Source organism: Ixodes scapularis, unplaced genomic scaffold (genome assembly GCF_016920785.2).
Source record: "Ixodes scapularis isolate PalLabHiFi unplaced genomic scaffold, ASM1692078v2 PGA_scaffold1__304_contigs__length_218370807, whole genome shotgun sequence".
In the NCBI taxonomy this organism is placed as follows: domain Eukaryota; kingdom Metazoa; phylum Arthropoda; class Arachnida; order Ixodida; family Ixodidae; genus Ixodes; species Ixodes scapularis.
Window position 1 is genome coordinate 167,814,593 of NW_024609846.1, and position 19,577 is coordinate 167,834,169.

At 43.9% G+C, this 19,577-nt stretch overlaps 1 protein-coding gene across 1 annotated transcript; it reads right to left on the bottom strand.

The window, feature by feature from the left end:
- Positions 1-242: 242 nt before the first annotated feature.
- LOC121836175 lies at positions 243-5,954 on the bottom strand. The gene is made up of 4 exons (XM_042290996.1): positions 5,904-5,954; positions 4,293-4,483; positions 2,846-3,038; positions 243-430 (listed from the first exon to the last, which is right to left on the bottom strand). The coding sequence occupies exons 2-4, from the start codon at positions 4,458-4,460 to the stop codon at positions 303-305; spliced, it is 489 nt and encodes a 162-aa protein (XP_042146930.1). The 5' UTR covers positions 4,461-4,483; positions 5,904-5,954; the 3' UTR covers positions 243-302.
- Positions 5,955-19,577: the final 13,623 nt, after the last annotated feature.

Genomic DNA, 19,577 nt, shown 5'->3' on the forward strand with positions numbered 1-19,577 from the left:
CCGCACAGTTTGTTTGGGTGTGCGGGTCCCCATAGAGTGTGTGGGCGTATAGGTCCCCATGGGTCCCCGCACAGTCTGTGTGGGTCTACGGGAGCTGTGTGGGTCCTGCAGAGATCCTATAGGAGCTGTGTAGGACCAAAGTCCCGTGGGAGCCGTGTGGGTAACCCATAGGGTTTCATAACCCCATGCTCTGTGGGCAATCTCTGTGGGAACCTGTGGGGGAATGCATGCTTGACACCGTATTTCACTGCAGACCATTGCCAAGAACCGGCTGGTTCTATTTTTATTTACCGATTGGCTCTTCATTTCTCTTGCTTTCGCCGGTCGTTCATTTTTTCTCCCAGTATGTGGTTTACTTTTGCTGTCCTCGACATTACAGCAATGACATCTGCATGGTACTTTTGGCCACGGAGCTCCATCATTAGGCATTCTGAAAAATATGCAATGACAAAATATTTAAAGGAGCACAATTTGTAGACGTAAGGCTTGAACTAATGTTCATTAAAATCACATGCCACATCACTTTCATGAACAGTTTCATTTGGAATAGCCTTTAATAATGACGCTCTTGAAGAATGCGATTGCAACATGCCCTATAAAATCAATTAAAAAGTTAATTGACAAATCTTGGTTAATTAGTCAACATATTGTGACGGTTATCCCCTTATCTATGTCCGCCGAGCCCCACAAATCTCTCGCCCTCTTTTTTTAAATTACGTTCAAACTAAAATGGCACATTCTGTATGATGCTGAACCCGATTATATCGAACTTTGTATCAAACTTTGTGAACAGACTAGTAGCTGCTATAAAAATGCATAGCGAAAAATGCGGTTACGTCGAAGGAAAATTGCAGCGTCTTCCGATAGATAGAACTGCCAAGAGCGCCGTTTAGCTTTGCAAGCTGGCTTTCCCCCAGCACGGGGACGCATTCGGGGAAAGCCAGCTTGCAGAAAAAGCTTGCCTTTTTTGGGCGGGAGTGAGGGAGGGAGGGAGGGAGGGGGGGGGGGGGGGGCAACCGCGTCGGCCCCCCGGAAGTGGGGAGAGGATGATCCGGTGAGATCTTGAAAAACGAAGAAGCGGCCACTGAATAGCCATGTGGAGTGTCCCTTATGACGTACAGACGCTCCTTCGAGAGTAAACAACTTTTCTAAATATGTCGTGTTTGTTTGTTGTCAGATTCATTCAAACTTTCATGTAGAATTACCCGCTATATCGAACTGGTAGACAGTCTTTTGCGAGTTCGACATAAGTGGGTTTGACTCTATAGCAATTCGTAATCATCGCCATTTGAAAGCTTTTTATGTCCAGTTCCTGGTTTTGACAAGTATTGGGCTTATGAAAGATACCGTCACAATGTCACCGTTTTCCACCATCAAAAACCCTAGAAAAAAGTGCTGGTTATACCCTTAATGTAATTTTTTTACACTTACGCCTGACTGCACGGGCCGCTAGCAAACGCCAAGCAGGCCGAATGTTTGAGACACAACATATGGTGCCCCTCTCCTATCTAATGTTTGAGCAAGCCAAGATAAGACCATTAAAAAAGAAGTACAATGCTGATGCAGAATTCAGTTTAGAGAAAGTGATTAATGTCACATTCAATTGGGGCGCACGCAGCACCGAGAAAGTGCTGCCCCCAAGGCCGCGCCACCGCGCGGGTGCAGCGTATGACGCACTACCAAGTGAACGCGAAGCATTCCGCCGTGCAACGCGCTTGGCGCGGTCAATTCAAGGGCAAAACATAAACGGGTGGACCACTGAACGAAATCCGCCGCGAGTGGGGCGGCGGCGCGCGCCATCTAGCGAGGGTCTCCCGAGCCGCCATGTTTACCGAGACAAGGAAGACTAAGCGAAGGAAAGAAGGGGCCGAAGGAGGCGGAGAGCGGTAGCTCAAGGCCGCGCCGGCCCGCAGTGCGCGAAGCTGCACAGTCTCCTTCCGACGGTGCAGCTGGTGCAGCAACGCGCCGGTGTCGTGCGCCGCACCAAGTCCCAAATGAACGTAGTGCAGCCGCACCGACACGACCATATGAACGCGACGCGTCCGTCGGTGCAGTGCGGTGCGGTGTGGTGCGCCCCAATTGAATGTGACATAAGAGTGTACAAACATCCTACCAGTCATTGAGAGTACTAATATACATCACATATTACAACCCTGCTTTTATTTGCCACTGCATGACAAGTACTTTGAGCTACTGTAATTTTAAACAATACCTACTGGGAGTTAACAATGTTCCATGGGCACATTGAAGTGACCAGATAAATGGGCATATTTCGCTGATATATTACAAGAGAATGCCTGAAAGCGGTGGTTTTAATATTTCAAAGATAAGGACATAAACCCCCTTGCGTCAAAAAGAAGAAGAGAATTGTTGCAAATTGCAACAATTCTCTCCACGAAAAGAAAATTTCGCAGAGGTTTTTTTTTTTCTTTTTTTTTGTGAAGACATCAGTTTATTCAGGGTCACTATAGCATGTACTGCAACTGCAAATGATTGTAATAAAAAGGAAATGCCCTACGCATTGCTTACTTCATATAGCCGAAATAAAGGCCAGTGGCACAAAAGAAAAAATATAAATCTGGTGTTGGCACGCAAAAAATAAAAAAAATATAGCTTTTGTGTTTACCGAGGTTACCTAATCTTCCTATAATTTTACTGAAAGCTTCCACCATTATGTCACAGCTGTGTGCTCAATCCTATCAGTTTTATGCGGTCCATCCAAAGATCACCGAAACATTGTGAACTCCCAGTATAATACCAACTAGCTCCCAAGATACTGCCTTGATTGAGAAGATTTTTCAAATAACTGCTTAGGTTACGCTTACGTGAGATAATTTGCACTCGCCTCTTAGGAATGCCGCTTTCTTGGGTGTCAGAGGCAGCCTGCTGTCCTTGTTAAGACTGACATTCGACGCCATTTCGGCCACAGTCCTCTGCAGGACACTGGACCCCCACAGAGCAATGGCCAGGTTCTTCACAGCAACGCTTGACCTTATGTCCTGGTTCACTATGTTGTCACCCCAGGCTTTCCACGTCACCTTGACATCAACCGTCGTAGAAATGCATCTATAAAAAATTAGAATAGGAAGCGAAACCGGTGTATTCGGTGGTGAGATCCTCCTTTCATGAAATGCTGCTTCGTGCATATTGATTAAAGCAAGTTTCGTTAGTTTAACTCCTTTTTTAGTTGAATCATTTTCAAAAATCCTGCGAAGCTCCCATACAACACTACTACGGTGCTCGAGCTATCAAGTTCTTTTATTACGTTCTCTGATTCTGCCGCTGTCAACTGCAAGGGGTACTGGGTGGCAAGCCCTCTTGTAGTGTCGGCTGCTGGCGAAGATTATTTGGCCGGCTCAAAAAAACCTGACAGTGCGATCACTGGCTGGCCTTGTGATTTCGCTCTTCCCTTTCCAGCCCCCTTTGCCTCCTTAGATGGTGTTTCATGAATCCCCCCCCCCCCCCCCCCCGCGCCTTCCCCCGAACTTTTCGGTCGGCGTAATGGACAGAGAACATGAGAAGATGCGCCCACTGATTTAAGTTGCCGGTGCAAGGCGCGCCACTTTTTTACCTGTGTGCGGGGTTATCATGCAACCTCGAGCGTGGCTGGGACTATAAAACTGACGCTTTAAAAGAAAAGAAGCCACTTTATGCTCCAAGAGTGCTGAGTTTCATTCCCATGTACCTGGTGAACATAGGAAGAATAGACCATTTTCAAAACCTAAGCAAGCAACATTGACAGTCGCCATTTGTTGGACATGAAAGCTGTGATTGGATCGAAGACCACGTGAAATGCTGACCGTGGCACTCACGTCTATCCACGCCAATCACTGACACGGCGCTTGTTTCCAACGAGTACTCGGAATCCGCGTTTAAGAAATGGCGGCCTTGGATATGCACACACTTCTGAAAAGGGTTTTTTGTATGGGCCAAAGGTAATTAATGGGGAATACGATGCTCCAAGTCCTTCCGCCTAATGCACTCAAAATGTTGAGCAGAATGTTAGAGATGCAGGTTTAAACTTTCTACAAAGAGATGTCGCCTTAGATATGTTTTTCAAGACACTAAAACTTGGGTCTTACACCACTGCTGAAGTGATGCAACACCAAAAAACAATAATTTGTGGCGATGGTGCTGAAAGAGAGATCTTATTTGAGCAACATTTATCGAGATCTAGATGGTCAATGACAAATTGTCAAGGCCTTTTCATCTTGAAGACATTGTGCAAGCATAGAAATGCCTTCTATCCAGAGGTATCTCTTATAAAGCAAAAACTTACCAAATCAACTTACCATTTCACATTCTAGGAAGTTTAGCAGCTGATATGGCTCCACCTCAGCGGGCTCTTTAGCAGCTGCCTCAGCGGATGCAGGTCCGACTGTACCAGCTGCTCCATCTAAGGTTGCAGGTATTGCAGCTGCACCACCGAAGGCTGCACCTGTGTTGCACATGCTCTGCATCACAGGAGCTGGTGCTGCTGCCACTTGTGAAAAATATAAAAAAATATATGACATGAGTCAGAACAATGTGCAGGACTGCCACATGATGTGTGTAATGCTACAATAAAAGGTGAGAGTGGGAGTGGGGTCAACCAACCACCCACCAGCTTGGAGCAATGCGGCTGCACTCCTGCCCGTGTATACATGGAGAGCAGTGCCACATAACACAAGGCTGATTGCAGTTTGGTCCAACCCATACGCAGCTTCTATGACACTGTCAGCCAAAAACTTAATAGGTATAGTAAGGGTCGTGGACATGACATTTATGATGCTTTAGCTTGTCAAAGAGAGTATGTTGAATGCATACCATGCTCCTGCAGTCAAGTATTCGAGGTTAGGAAATAGCACGGAATATTTTTCATAAATATCTACTGCAAAGCTTTGCAACTCAGGAGTGTTCTGAAGAGTTTTACAGATTATAGCTTCTTGACTACACGGCTTGATAGACCGAGTAAAATGTTTTTGGGCATAAGTGAGGCAGAGATGTACAAGAATCCATGCAAAAAGTCCGCAGTACGTGGAGACCAGAGTTCGGAACAGGTGTGACAGCATTTGGCACGACAAATATGCCAATGTCATTATTTATTTTCGCAACATTAAAATGACTCTGAAAATGCGACCAGCTATGGGGTGTATTCACGCAAGTCTTGTGAGTGTTGAATTTTAGGTACAGCTCCTGGTTGTGTCCTTGTGCGATATATGACAAAATATTATAGATAATAATACTGGAAACTTCTCTGAAAACCAATGGGCACGGTGGCGAAGGACGTGAGAGGCACTGTTTACCACTCTTGCCGTTCGTTTGTGTTTGTGTGTTGTTACTTATGCCCGAGTCCCACTAGAGCGACAAACAGAAACAGACGACACCGACAAGCCTTCAACACATGCGGTATCCTCGCGATGGTATACCTTTGGCAGGCGTTTATAGTCGTTCGGTGCTCGTGAAGCGACCCCGGGTGATTGCAAGCCTGCCGAAGATACCCTCGCGTGCGTAATACTTGTATCCGAGTGTAGCCTCTTTTATTCTATGCACAAGCCTGTGAAATCGCGACAGAGACTCTGGTTTGAGGCTCGTCGCTGTCGTTTGTTTCTGTATTGTCGCTCTAGTGGGACTAGGGGCTAACAAGCGCACCAATGGGAAGGCTTTAGCCATTATTGGGAACACTAAATAAAGAAATACAAAAAAATACAACACCCAGCAACACTGCATGCAAGTAGTGATGCACTTCTGTTGTCAACTCTGTATTCCGCTTACGAATGAAATGTGCAATTTCCCTAGAGGCTTTCATTCCAGGCGAGTGGCATCAGAATTGCTGAAGGCCAGCCCATAAACACAGTCTATGTTAAAACAATCCCAGCAACAATAAGTTGCTATTGTATTGCCCAATATATAGAGCACCTTACCATAAACAGCCTTGGCAGTCTCCCATGAAGCCTGGACTTCAGCAGAGGAGACTGTCATCCTGTGTCGTCCCAGGACACTCACATCGGGATGGTGAAAGTGAATGCCAACTTCAGCTTGGCAAGGGCTGCAGTAAGTATAAAGATGAAAACAGAGTACAATATACAGTAAAAAATATTGTGGACCAACTTAAAAAAAGTGCACAAAAAAAAAAAAAGACAAGGACAAAAGGACAGGAACACGTAGAACACAGACAGGTGCACACTAGCAACTCAATCCATTAAAAACAAAAGAAAGAAGAGAGCATCAGAGAAATCAAAAAGGCTGTGCTCGGAGAACTGAGCTTCAGGAACCGTGGCGCGAGGCAAAGATGTCAGGTGGATTGTTTTACAGAAGTTCTAGAATTAAGAACATCCTTTCCATGTAGTAAAGTGGTGAGTTCATTCTAACTGAACATATTAAAAAAATAGTACACAAAAAACAAGGAATAAAGGGTCGAGGAATACATACACTACATACAACTGCAGACTCCCAAGTCACATAAATTATAGCAAAAAAAAAAAAAAAAGAATTCGGAAGGAGTTTTAGCAAAAGTCTAAACAGGTCCAAGTGGAACGTGTTAATTCAACCATAGCCACAAGGCTAAAAACAATTTCCTTGTTAGCTGAAGTAACAGACGAATGTGCAGACACATTGGTTGCCCATACTACGAATAATAAACGCCTAAAATAATCCTCTTTTATGTTTTTCATAGTATATGCTAATTATCCACGTTTTTTTCTAAGGATGACATACACGAGCAGTGTAAACAGTGGATAGATAGCTGACAGTCCATCGTGAATTTTAGATAGAAATTGAGCTGTTTTGATGTATTAGCCATCGATCTGTTACCTTAAACAACGAGAAAATTGTGGTTTTAAAATCTGCACTTGCTAATGGGTAAATCAGCGCGTTCCACTTGGGCCTCTGCTCGAGCTCCTTCCGCATTCTTTATTTCCTTCTTCTCTGTTTATGCGAGGTGAGTCTGCGCTTGCATGTGGTCTATGTGTTACCCTCCTTGTCTCCATGACTTTTTGTGAACTAATTTTCAAGGTGTTCAATTAGCCCCAGCTCATCCCCTTACTACCAAAAACAATTACAACCTACACCATTCACTAAAGGCAGTACCAAAGAGAAAAAAAACGGAATTGGGTGAGGTATGAACACTATATACTTACACTGAACAAAATATACCTCCCATAAATTGGCGCGACACAATTCAAAATAAGGACACGCTTGTGAACTACCCCAGAAGCGGTGTCAAAACTTTTTTCGCGGGCACAAATTTTTGCGATCGCGAGTGGCATGCTATGCATTAATCACCGCGGGGTGAATTTACCGCGGCACCAATTTTTGGCAATTCTTTTCCGGTTATAAATCGAGAAAATGAAGTCGTTTGCAGGCGACTGGGCGGCGGAAGCTACGGGCCTGCTCGATCAATCAATCGCTGACTTTTGCCTGGTCCAGCTCTCCGGACGCAAATACGCACACAGAATCCACCTGTGGTGTCAAACCTAGAGCTTCGGCGATGGAGGGGCACCGCGCTCTTCCAGACATTCTAGTTTACCAGTAAACAGTACGGTGGAGGGAGGCAATCAAACCACCCACCCCCCTCCCTTTATTTTTCCGTCTTAGCATGCCTGCCTGCCTGACTGCCTGCCCCCCCACCCCCCCGCCCGCCCCCATGTCCCGAAAATTTCCGCCGCTACTGATGGACCTGGAGCGAGTATGCAGCCTAAGCGCTCATCTGTGACCGCTAATTGGTGCGAGGATGGAGTGCTCTGCATCGGGGAAAAAAAGAAGAAACACAGCCTGGCATAACACCATTCGCGCACAATTAGTAACAACGATACAAGCAAGTGATCTAGAGACAATAACGAACATTATGAAGGGAGGAAAGAATAATCTAGCCCTAACGAACAAAGAAAGGAACTTACTTTGGAACGACCGTGCCACGATCTCGGCTGTTGAGCAGATTCGACGTAGTTGCACGGCTCACAGTAGCTTCCTTCTTTTTCAGACACATTTGAATCTAAGGTGAACTCCACGCATCACGAATAATCGGTAAATTTACTTTATGACGGAGATTTGAAACACACACGTACAACGCGACCGGCAAAACGTGCAAAATAAGATTGTGGATTATATTGGATCGCATTCGTTGGCTATTATGGATGCCTAGCGACTTTACCGAGGCTATGCTCGCGTATCTTCAACACGCTTGCAATAAAACGATCAGCAAAGCGCTTTAAAACGATTAGAATACACAGTAATATTAAATTATTGAGCATGTCAACATCACCACAATGTTAGAAATACAATCCTGAACAGGTAGCAAAAAATTAAATACGAGACTAGCCAAACAATGTTTAAAACAAATTCAGCAGACATAAAAGTTCCGAGAAAAACCGCTTCAACCGATGGGGCGCGTGACCTATCTTGTTAGCGCGCTATGCTGCTGATCGTATGGTCGGAGGTTCGAATCCCAAAAAATTAAAAAAAAATTTCTAATTTTTTTTTTTTTTTTTGTCTTTATTGATTTAAATATTTGCTATGTTTTTTTTTTTTTTTTTTGCGGTCGCCGGCCCCCTACTTTCGGGTAAAAATCACTGAAAATGTAAAAATAGAAAGTACGAGCCCAAGTTTGAATTTTGATACATGCACAAGCCGTGGCCCTCTTGTTTTGCCGAGATAATTCGCTCCCTCCGTGCTAATAGGTGGGTCAGTGTAATAGGCAAGCGCCGCAAATCCTTTCAACGAAGTAAGGAAGGTAATAATAATGGGAATATTGAGAGAAAAATGGGAAAATGCGTAAGTGGTCAAACTAGCTGCCACAGTGAGGCAGCCAAAGTTCGACTGAAGGCGGTCATCTTTACCCACTATTCAAACGAAAATACCGCTACTTTAAGGCAGTTATTTGCCTAAGCTCATAGCGCGCTACGTATTAAGCACATTTCTAAATTTTCTGACTACCGGAAAGTAGTACTTACTTTTGTTCTGGTACATCCTGGTTTCACTTATCGGGGTTGCACTCCGCAGTTTTACTTCTTTATTAGGCCTAGACATGTTTTTATTTCTGACATCCAAGAACAGTGCGGATACTTAAACTAGCTAGCAGAAACGGTATCGTTCCGTGTTATAACATTTGTTTCGTAGCGTCAAGGGGCCACGTTCACAAACCCGGCAGGGCAGACATCCACAGCGCATTGGTGTTTCTCGTTTTTTTCTGCTAAAAAAAAAAAAGGAACTTTTTTTTTTATATTTCCGCTTTTCTGGTGCGGTATGTCTATAACATAAGCTATCGGGAATCGGGCGACAGATCGTCTGGCTATGTGAACATTTGAAATATTTCTGTTAGATGATCGTAACTAAGACATTTGATTTCTGCCTGAATCAGCATATTTTCACACTCAATTAAAACCACCAATAACATGGTCTGAGGAGAGTTACGTACCTCTCGTGGCGTCGTGAGCAATAAATACAATTACTTTTTCTGGTTTCTGGAGAGTAATGTTTATTATTGTTTTTGAAGCTCAAAGCGGGTGCTCAATCCTGCCACGTGTTTTTTTTTGTTTTTTTTTTCATTCGGAGGCTCCGCTACAGTGGCGTCACAAGGGGGGGGGGGGGGGGGGGGGTGTCGCGGCAGGCTACCGCCCCGGGTGCCCCTGACCCTCGCGACGCCACTGATCCGCTATACCGTTTTTATTTTTTATCCGAGTCAAACACGTGCGTATACCACCGGACGTTAAGTATAGTGCATCAAATTAAACTAGATTCCTGAAAAAATATCGTTCGGCGTTGTAAAATTTATTTTTCGTGGCGTACGTGTTCAGATTCTCAATATCCTAAATGTGCTTTCCTCGCCGCATTGTTTTTTTTTTTTTTTTTTTTTCTCGTTTTCGCGGTAAAACACGTCATCCTTGGCACGCTGGGACCAAATACGCCAGCGTCGGCAGTCATTTACGAAGGATTTCTCAACGCAAACATTTCCCCTCGCTATTCATGCTATTCATGCCGCAGTTGGTCAGAATCTCAATGATGTGACTGCATAGTGAAAACAGCAAAAAAATAAAAATAAAACGATGTCGGTCAGCAAACGGAACTTGAACGGCAGGACTCGCCAGCGTGAAGAGCAAAGCGCAGATTCCAGAAAGTTACTGAACTTCCATGTAAATACTGGCCATCAAAGACAGCAAAATACCGATGCCGGCCAGTTACTGGAACCTCCATGAAAATACTGGCCAGCAAAGACAGCAAAAACACAATTCCGGCCAGTCACTGTAACCAGATCTTCTCAACTGGCCAGTTCGTAAGATGAGACGCCAACGCCGGACGGGGCCGGTAGCTCAAGGGCGCGGCGGGCGCCGCATCCTGTTACAGGACCGGCCGGCGTAGTCCCGATACCGACCGACACGGTGTGCTACCTGGGCACAGGCATTTTGCTCAGGAAAAACTGCTTGCTTTTTGTTTTACAGTCTGTCTCCATATTTGTCTTTTTAAAACATGCTCTTCTTTTAGACTTAATCAATATTCTGCTGCAAGATGATTGCATTTGTTCATGTATACTCATCAGTGCACTAGCTTTTTTTCTTGTTTTGTTTGCGCTTCACTGGATATCTGTATAACAAACCTAATAAGAGTCCAGATAAGTCATGTCCTGCATCTAATTTGTCTGTTGCCTATAAACATATAGATTTATTGCTCTGCATTTTGGCAATACGCTTTTTCGCTAGAATACAGAACTCATAAGGTCACAACACAGAACACGAAACTGACTTCGGAACAATGTTGACATAAAGTATTGATGCCTGTGCATTAGTAGCCCCATTTCGAAGAAAAGCCCGCGTGGTCGACGTCGTCGGCGTAGTGTTCTGCGCACTGGGATGAACGATGTAATTAAAAAAAAAGACTTACAAAAAAGTTATATTTTGCATGATTTCTGTAGAATATATCTTGAGGGGCACATTCACAGGCTTCCTATAGGCGTCACACATGTCCCGTGTTGCTACACAGAGCGCCCCGTAGCGTGTGGCATCCGTACAGCAGCCCGCACAATGTCGCACTTGTCCTATGGGATGCTAGGCTCTATCCCCACAGGCTGCAGGGTACCTACATCAACCCATAGAATTTCCTACATGTTCCATAAAAGCCAGAGTTTTATCCCCACAGACTCTGTGGGTCACCTAAAGAACCCCACGGGCTGTGTGGGTTACCCAAAGAAGCCCCCACAGGCTGTGTGGGTTACCCAAAGGAGCCCTTACAGGCTGTGTGGGTTACCCAAAGGACCCCACACAGTAACCCGCATGTCCCATAGGCCCACAGGCCTGACCCCACAGAGATTTCAGGACACCCATACAACCCCATGGGTGCCCCATAGAGACCTCTAGGACCCCACACAAATTTTCTGTGGGTGCTCTGTGGGCATTTGGACCAGGGTCCCGCTCCGTGCTAAATGATACTGTGCTGCTTCCCAAACTGTTCCGGCGTAGACGACACTTTCACGGAGCACAGGTGTGCCGCGCGCCGGAGAGCTGCCTTCAAGCTGGTAGTTCCTGTGCCGTGCTTTAGGTGATGCTGTGCTGCCTGCTAAATTGCTCTGGCGTAGACGTGTACTTTCACGGAGCACAGGTGTTGCTGTTGGTATTCATTCTACTAGTCTGTCGCACGTTTCGTCGACACCAAAGTTTCATGAACACTCGTTACGCGAATTGCAAGCTGTATGGACATTTCATCGCGCGTGTTACCTACCCAGTCCACTCGTTCACGCCGCTTTGCGACGACAGTCTGCAGCGGCTCATTACCGGAAAAGTGGTCCCACATCCATTTCAGTTCAGCTCGTCCTCGGCAGTCACCAAAACTTTTGCAACGTTTCTTTCGCTCAGTCGCCGAACCTCGCAAGCCGGGCCGGCTCACGTGGGCATGCTCTGTGTCCTGCTTGGCGCGCATTACGATACGCCGACATGCTTGGCTTCGCCAGGAGGTGGCATACATGTACTCAATCTCCTGACAAAGCCGAGCCTCTCGGCGAAACTGTCGTAATACATACCACAAACGCCTAGCATAGCAACTCCGGAAGTACGGATCTCTGACTTTCATATATATATGTCGAGAGCTTGACAGAATGTTACTCGGATTTTATGCTATATTACAATATTTGTCAATCAGTGATAAATACCAGATCAAAGAAATAGTTTTAAATGTGATGTGGAACCGCCAAACACAAAATTTGTCATTCTTATTTTCTGCAACGCTTGAGGTAAACTCAAGTTAAACTATTGAGCTGCTTTGCTTTATTTGTAACAGTCTGACACGCTCTTTTGGGAAAGGGCGAGATCGGGCTGTTAACACGCATGGTTTTAGTTATCAGTTTCTATCAAAATTTGTAGGGGACAACGATCTATAAATTTACGGATGATTTTTGAAAAGATACGAACAGGGATCATGAGATGTAAAACATCAGGAGTCATTCAAACATTATTGCGTAGTACTTGCTTTAGCTATGTTGTTTACATTCTAAGTTCTTCGTCATCACAGTTTTCTCATTGTCAAGTTGTTCAGCGCTTCATTTAAAGAAGCTGCAAAATTTTTCATTAGATTAAGCACGCTTTAAATACAAATACACCAGAGGTAAATGCAATAAAATTACTGCAATGTAATTACATAAATGTATTTACTTTTAGCATAATTAAATAACGTAACTTATAACATTTTAATTTGGGTAATGTAATTGATTACTATGACATGGTAATTTTAAATAAATTATTTAATTACTTTCTAGCTTTAGGCATATTTTGTGCATCTGCAAACGTACAGAGAAACTCATTTTAAGAAAATAGTGCAGTTCCGAGAAGACTGTACGAAGCGAAATGTGCAAAAACAAACAAACATTTTTAGGCCCTTTCTGGTGACGGAGGGGCGCATTTTGAAGAGAACAATATTTACAGTGGTTGAAAGCGTTCAGCTGCTAAATCGCGAGCACACACACAAACACACACACGCACGCGCGTGCGCGCACGCACACACATACGCACACACACACAAAGACACACACAGCTCACACACACATGCATCATTACAAACAAACACATACATGCACCCACACACGCATTCATACACCCACACATCCACTCGCACGCGCGCGCAAACAGGTACACGTACACGGACTCACACACACAAACACGCACACGCACACAGGTACACGGACACACGCGCACGCACACACATATTCTCGCGCGCACACACATGCACATGATTGCGCACGCGCACGGATAAGCACACGCACACACACGCACACATGCACGCACGCGCGCGTGCACAGACAATGCGCAAACACACAAACGCACGCACATCCGTGCAGACAGACGCGCACGCAGGCACAAGTACGCACGCAAACGTGTACACACACACTCTCTCTCTAAACAGCTAAATGCTGCAGAAACCGAAACTTTGTTTCTGAAACCGACATGAAGCTCTTTCTTGAGTGGGCTGGTGTCATGCGTTTTGCGATTGCCCTCTTTGTGAGTACAAGTTACAAACTAGCCATAGATTCAGGATGCAAAGGTTGACACGTTATCTAGGGGATGTTGTTGACTGTGTAAAGATATCATAGAATCAAGAAGGGTTTAGTAGAGGTCGACTCTATAGGGTTGGAGCGGGTTGTACAGAGCGCGACACTGCTAGCGCGAACAAACGATCGCCAGTTTTCTGCGTTTTTCTCGTAGAACCGAAAGGTTGTCATCGAAGATATTATTGTTTTGGAAAGAGCTCATTTAGGGCTTTAATATAAAGGGGAAAACTGTGTGCCCACTGATACTCTTTCCTAATAAAATGTGGAAAGGCGCCGATGTCTTGTTCGCGCTAACAGTGTCGCGATGTGTGCTCCCGGAGACAGGGACTAAACTTAGCATTATCTTTACTGGTCAGGATATAACGTTCAAGCCACGATGAGGTAAATGCAATTCTAAAGTTTACAAAGGTTTTCAATATGTAAAAGTAATTCAAATGTAGTGTAAATATTTTTCAGAAGTAATTTGTAATCGGAAAATATTGATTTATGCCGTGGTAATGTTTAATACAATTTAATTATATTTCACTAATGTTAGAAAAAGTAATTAGTTTAATATTTTAATTACAAAATGAAAATAAATTAGTCAGCTCGGATATACACGTTATTATTTGGCATTATTATTTGACATAAAGAGGAAAGGAATATTTATAATATCGACGCCTTTTCTTACGAGCAGTCTTCGCCATGTTGCACCACGCACTCCTGAGGCACTGATTTTTTTTGCTTCTGTAGTTTTCTAACTGTTCATTGTTTCCTTTCGAATTAGACGAAGCCCGTGAAATGTTCCAGCGACAAGTCACTTGTGCGGTTCAGACTCCTCCGAAAACCTGTACTCTGAGCAAGGCAGTGTCCAATGTGATCAGACTGGGCAGTAAATCTTCATCGACTTCTCTAAGAGCCGACCAAATGCAATTTAGGACTCGCAAGCGTTCAAACAGAGAACCATTTATCTCCATCTTGTTCCTCGCAAGCGAAATGCGTCAAGCTCCATTCATTCCTAAGCTGTCAGTGCGAGGAAAGCTACGCGTTCTCCGGACAAACCAACCGACTCCCTTTTACCACCTGACTTATTTCTCTTCACGTGAGTATGAGCACGAGGGCGATCCGGTGTCGATAGACGTCCAACGAGTTTTCGCCACACTGTCAGATAAGAAGTGAACGGAGTATAGCCATCAGGCCGAGACCTATTCGTCTCCATTAGTGTGTGAAAAATTCCAGCGTTTTTTATTTTGTTTCAGAGAATATTTAATCTTTTTTTACTTTCCGAGTTCTTTTTTTTTTCGTAGCCAGCGGCACGTGGCTAACCCTAAAGGAAGACGACGAGTAGGGGCACACTGAAATAAAATCCTTTCGGAATCGCATTGATGACTGGGTTGCTGCCTACATGGTGGCAGCCTATATAGCTGCAGTTTTTAGCTGCGGTATAGGGCAGCAACAAAACGTTGGAGAATCGGCCTGGAAATATTTTGGGGAAGCGGGAGAAGACAACGGAGAACGGAGAAAAAGCGAGCGCAACCACCATGGCAAGTGCGCACCCTCCACCCAAACCGGTAGACGCTACAAGCGAACTTTGTACTGCATTGAAGAAGTGTATCATGGAATACGTCCTGTTTTCATTGGTGGCAACCCACCTGAAGGACTAGCCTGTAGGCAGCAACTGTTATCGTGTGCATTGGGGAAGGAGATGGGAAACTTTACAGCACATTCACGACCGAAAAAGGAAACGGACAAGGAGAAGATCGAAATTTTGAAAGAAATGTTAGCAACCTACATGAACGCAGCGATAAACCTTACACACCATAAACTTACCTTTGGAAAAAAAAACACGTGAGTAGGTGAGACATTTGAGGAGTGGCTGACGGAGCTGAGGGCAGTCGTGCGTAACTGCAGTTACGCACGACTGTCGCCGTATTCGCATGCGAATACGGCGACACCCTATTGAAAATTCTCATTTGTATGAGAAATTTCTGTGTCCAATAAACACATATGAATCATACAAGATATATCAGAATATATAAGAACTGTATAAGAACCATATAAGAGCTATATAAGAACTATATAAGATATATGAGAACATACAAGCACCATATAAGAAACTAGTGGGAAGTTTCCTATAAGGTTCTTATGGGGTTCTTATATATCTTATATAATTCTTATATAGTTCTCATATAATTCTTATACGGTTCTTATATAGTTCTCATATAATTCGTATACGGTTCTTATATGTTCTTATATATTCTTATATATCTTGTATGATTCAGATGTGTTTATTGGACACAAGAAATTTCTCATACAAATGATTTTTTTTACTAGGGCATCAAGCAATACATGCTTCGAAGCCGAGTAATGCTCGGGAACAGAGATAGACAGCTACAACTGAAGCTGATCAACGATTACATCAGCTTCGTGAAGGTTCTGGAGATGTACCGGGCAAAAGAAAGAACGGAGGCACAGTCCAACAAAATTGACAAAAAAATGAGTGCTCCAAGTTAAGCGCCCGAGCTGCAACTTCATCCACCGCCTGAGCACGTGCCGGGTAGCACGAATGCAATGCCTTAGCTGTGGCGAGCGCCTAAACGATTTTGCAAAATGTTTCATTAATGTGCCACAGACTCATGACAGGAAGCAGCGGCACGAGCGGAAAGGGTGAAATCGGTGTCGAACCGAAGTTTTATCGGTTCGGTTCGATTTTGGAGTCACGGCTTTCGGTTCAGTTCCGGTTCAGTTCCGGGGAGCAAAAAGAACGGTTGAAAGCGGTTTGAACAGCTAAATTGATATTATATTTTGCGCGTTGTTTTGGCAAAAGGCACTGTTTCCGCCATGAAACGAGAAACTATTTTGCTTGTTTATGATTCGTACAATCCACTTTCATTTTCAGGTACAAAATATAAGATATTGCGTTATTTAATTTCGACGCAATATTAAAATAATATGTAGATTAACACATAAAGCGTCGTGTTTATACGACTCCACATCCTTTTGTTTACCTCAGTGACATATATTTTACCTGAATCGGAAGGATGGCACGAAGTCTGGTAGGTCGCCTAAAATACCCGTGATTGGTACGACTTTGCATCACAGTATTAAAAGCTGAATCGTAATTGTGCTTTCGAACTAAGGAAATATTTGCAGTGCATAAAATCATAAGATGGGTACATCGCCGCCATATATAAAATTAAATATAGTCTAAGAAATACGCTTTACAATATACAGGGTGCAGCCATAAGAACCAACGCATTTGGCACGCTTTCCAAAATTCGAATTCCAAACGTACATACCTGAAACTGGGCAGTCAAACGTAACTTCACAGGAAGTTTTATGTTCATATTTTTAGAGCTCATGTCTGAAGTAGTGAAGTATTAGAAATAGAAAAAATAATCGGAGACCGTGTATTCCCTATGTCCTATACCAGCTAGCCAGTCTGCCGTCTCCACACTGGCCTATGAGCTCGCTCCCGGGTCGACTGATGAACGCAAAAACGCTAAAAACTAAAGGCTGGTGATGATCAAGATAATCGCCATAATTAATACATTTAGCGGAATATTTGAGCAATGCCCACCAGTAAGCAAGCTCACAAACCACTGTGGAGACGACGAATATCCGATATGACTTATAAGGTATAGGAAAGGAACGGCCTCCATTTTTGCTCCATGTTTTATATTTTACCATCTGACTTGTGCTCTGAAAAACAAAATTGCCATAAAACTTCTTCCAAAACTACGTTCGCGTACAGAATTTTAGGTATGTACGTTGTGAAGTAAAATCTTGCAAAGCGTGCCAAATGTATTAGCCCATACGGTCGCACCCTGTATATGATGACGATGCAATTTAGCTGAAAGCAATAATTATTTTAAAAATGTCACGAAAGTTTTAGTACAGGCCCTTTCAGTCAACCTTTTATTGAAACACTGAGCGGCAATCACAACGCTTGCTTTCTTCACCAACATTGTTTACACTCAGCACTGTGATCCAGGCAAAGAATCGTGAAGAAAGGAGTTATCAGAATTGTTCCCTCTAATTTAAACGAACCTTCATACCAAAATCGAGCCTTGCATAAAATACCGCGTACCCAAGTGAACATTTTCTTTTATGCAAGACAGGCTGGCACAGCCTGGCTGTTGAGGTCTGTTCTTGACGAGATGCCGGGGTAAATTCAATTTACAAAGAAGCATCACTTTGCTAATTGATGACGTTTTGCAAAATATAACAAAGTACTATTCCATGCTCTTCTCGACATGGCAGCTACTTAATTGGTCCCTTTCTGACGGTCTGCGTCCGTAATCGTCCTAATTCCGCCAGGCTTGCCAGTGTATACTTTGGTTTTGTCTTGCGCGCAAACACATAAAATTACTGTTCATCATATAAAAGAGGAAATAACCGATTTTTATATGCTTGAGACACTATATATGCGCCAGGAACACATATACAGTACACATAATGTGTACTATATTTGCAATACCGTACACATGATGTGTACTGTATTACCAAAACGTGGCTTCAAAGTTCACAGTGATTTGGATTCTGTTGATTATTTTCCGGAAGCCTATATTGTGTTTCGTAGCGATACAGACTATAAAGCTGTCGGTATGCGCTATGGTGGAGGCGTTCTGATTGCTGCAAGTGATTCAGTGCCGGTTTTACGCCGTTTTGACCTTGAAGTGTACAGCGAGTGTGTCTGGATAGATGTTAAGACCGCAGGTGGCAGGCATCTGTTGATAGAAATCTACTATTTGCCACCTTCTATGGCTAGTGTCGAGTTTAGTGTCGTTCTTCAGGACTTATCCAGCAAGCTTGATCCGCAAAAGTATGATATCCTTATTTTTGGTGATTTTAACGTTCCTGGAACATAGTTGGAGCTGCAGGACACATTCAACGGACCAAGCATTGCTTCGCACTTCGTTAAATTTCTCTGTTACAATGGGCTCGGATGGGCGATTTACCGGCAAATGTGTGCGGTAACGCATTAGACTATTTTTTGGCAACATGAACGAATATTCAATTGCGTCAGTCACCGAACCGCTAGCTCCCATGGATAGTTGACACGCCCCGTTTAGTGTTAATCTAAATATTTCTAAAGTTACTGTGCGGCATAGTTCAGTTGACAGATTCGATTATTGCAAAAGCGATTATCTTGGTCTTTATCGGTTTCTTGAGGCTGTAAGTTGGGAAAGCGTTTATAGCGCTGCCTGTGTTGACATAGCAGTTTATGAATTAACTGATATTGCAACTGAAGGCAGGGCACGCTACATGCCGAGGAAAGTTTGTCGCTCTCGTAAATATCCTGTATGGTGTTTCTTTGAACTTAAACTAGTCCTACGTAGGAAACTGCGTCTACAGAGGTTGCCTCGGGCGTCTCAGGCCGGGAGTGCACGCGAAAAAAACCGTGAATGCAGGGCGCAGGCCAAACGTATTATCAACCGTTACAGAGAGGTATGCCATTGATTTGTCCAGCAGAACATGACTCGCCGCCCTGAGGAGTTCTGGCACTTTGCGTGCAGTCGCACTAAGCATAAACATTGCGGACATAACATCACCTTCCTCGACGATACAGATTGTATTTCTGAACCGGATGATGTTTGCAATCCCTTTGCCAGTCATTCTTGGTAAGTTTATTCGTTGCCTAAAAACCAACACCTAAGTGACTCCCCGCCACCATTTTGTAATAATCTCGCTCCACCTGTCATTACGCTTGACGAGGTTTTAGTCTCCATTACGAAGCTTCCTCCCAAGACGTCTTGTGGTCATGGCGGTATCTCCTAGCTCATTGTAAAAGGCTGTGCAGATGTTTTTTCTCCTTTACTCGTTCACATATTTGCATTGTCTTTTAAACATTGTGCATTTCCGAGAGCTTGGAAAGAAGGCGTTTTGATTCCGTTACTGAAATCAGGAAACCCTACCTCTGTGGCTAACTGTAGACCAATCTTTTTGATACCGGCATCCTCTAAAGTTTTTTAAAAAGTTGTTCACATGTATCTGTCTAGCATCTTCAAACGAGTCATAGTTAAGAATCAGCATGACTTCATGAGCGGCCGTTCCGCTGCAACTAACCTTGTCACTTTCCTTAGTGACG

Coding starts and splice junctions, on each gene's coding strand:
- LOC121836175 (XM_042290996.1), bottom strand. CDS start 4,460: ATGCAGAGCATGTGCAACACAGGTGCAGCCTTCGGTGGTGCAGCTGCA. Junction 3,039..4,292: donor ACTTCCTAGAATGTGAAATG/GTAAGTTGATTT, acceptor GTTGATGTCAAG/GTGACGTGGAAAGCCTGGGG. Junction 431..2,845: donor GAAAGCGGCATTCCTAAGAG/GCGAGTGCAAAT, acceptor CATATTTTTCAG/AATGCCTAATGATGGAGCTC.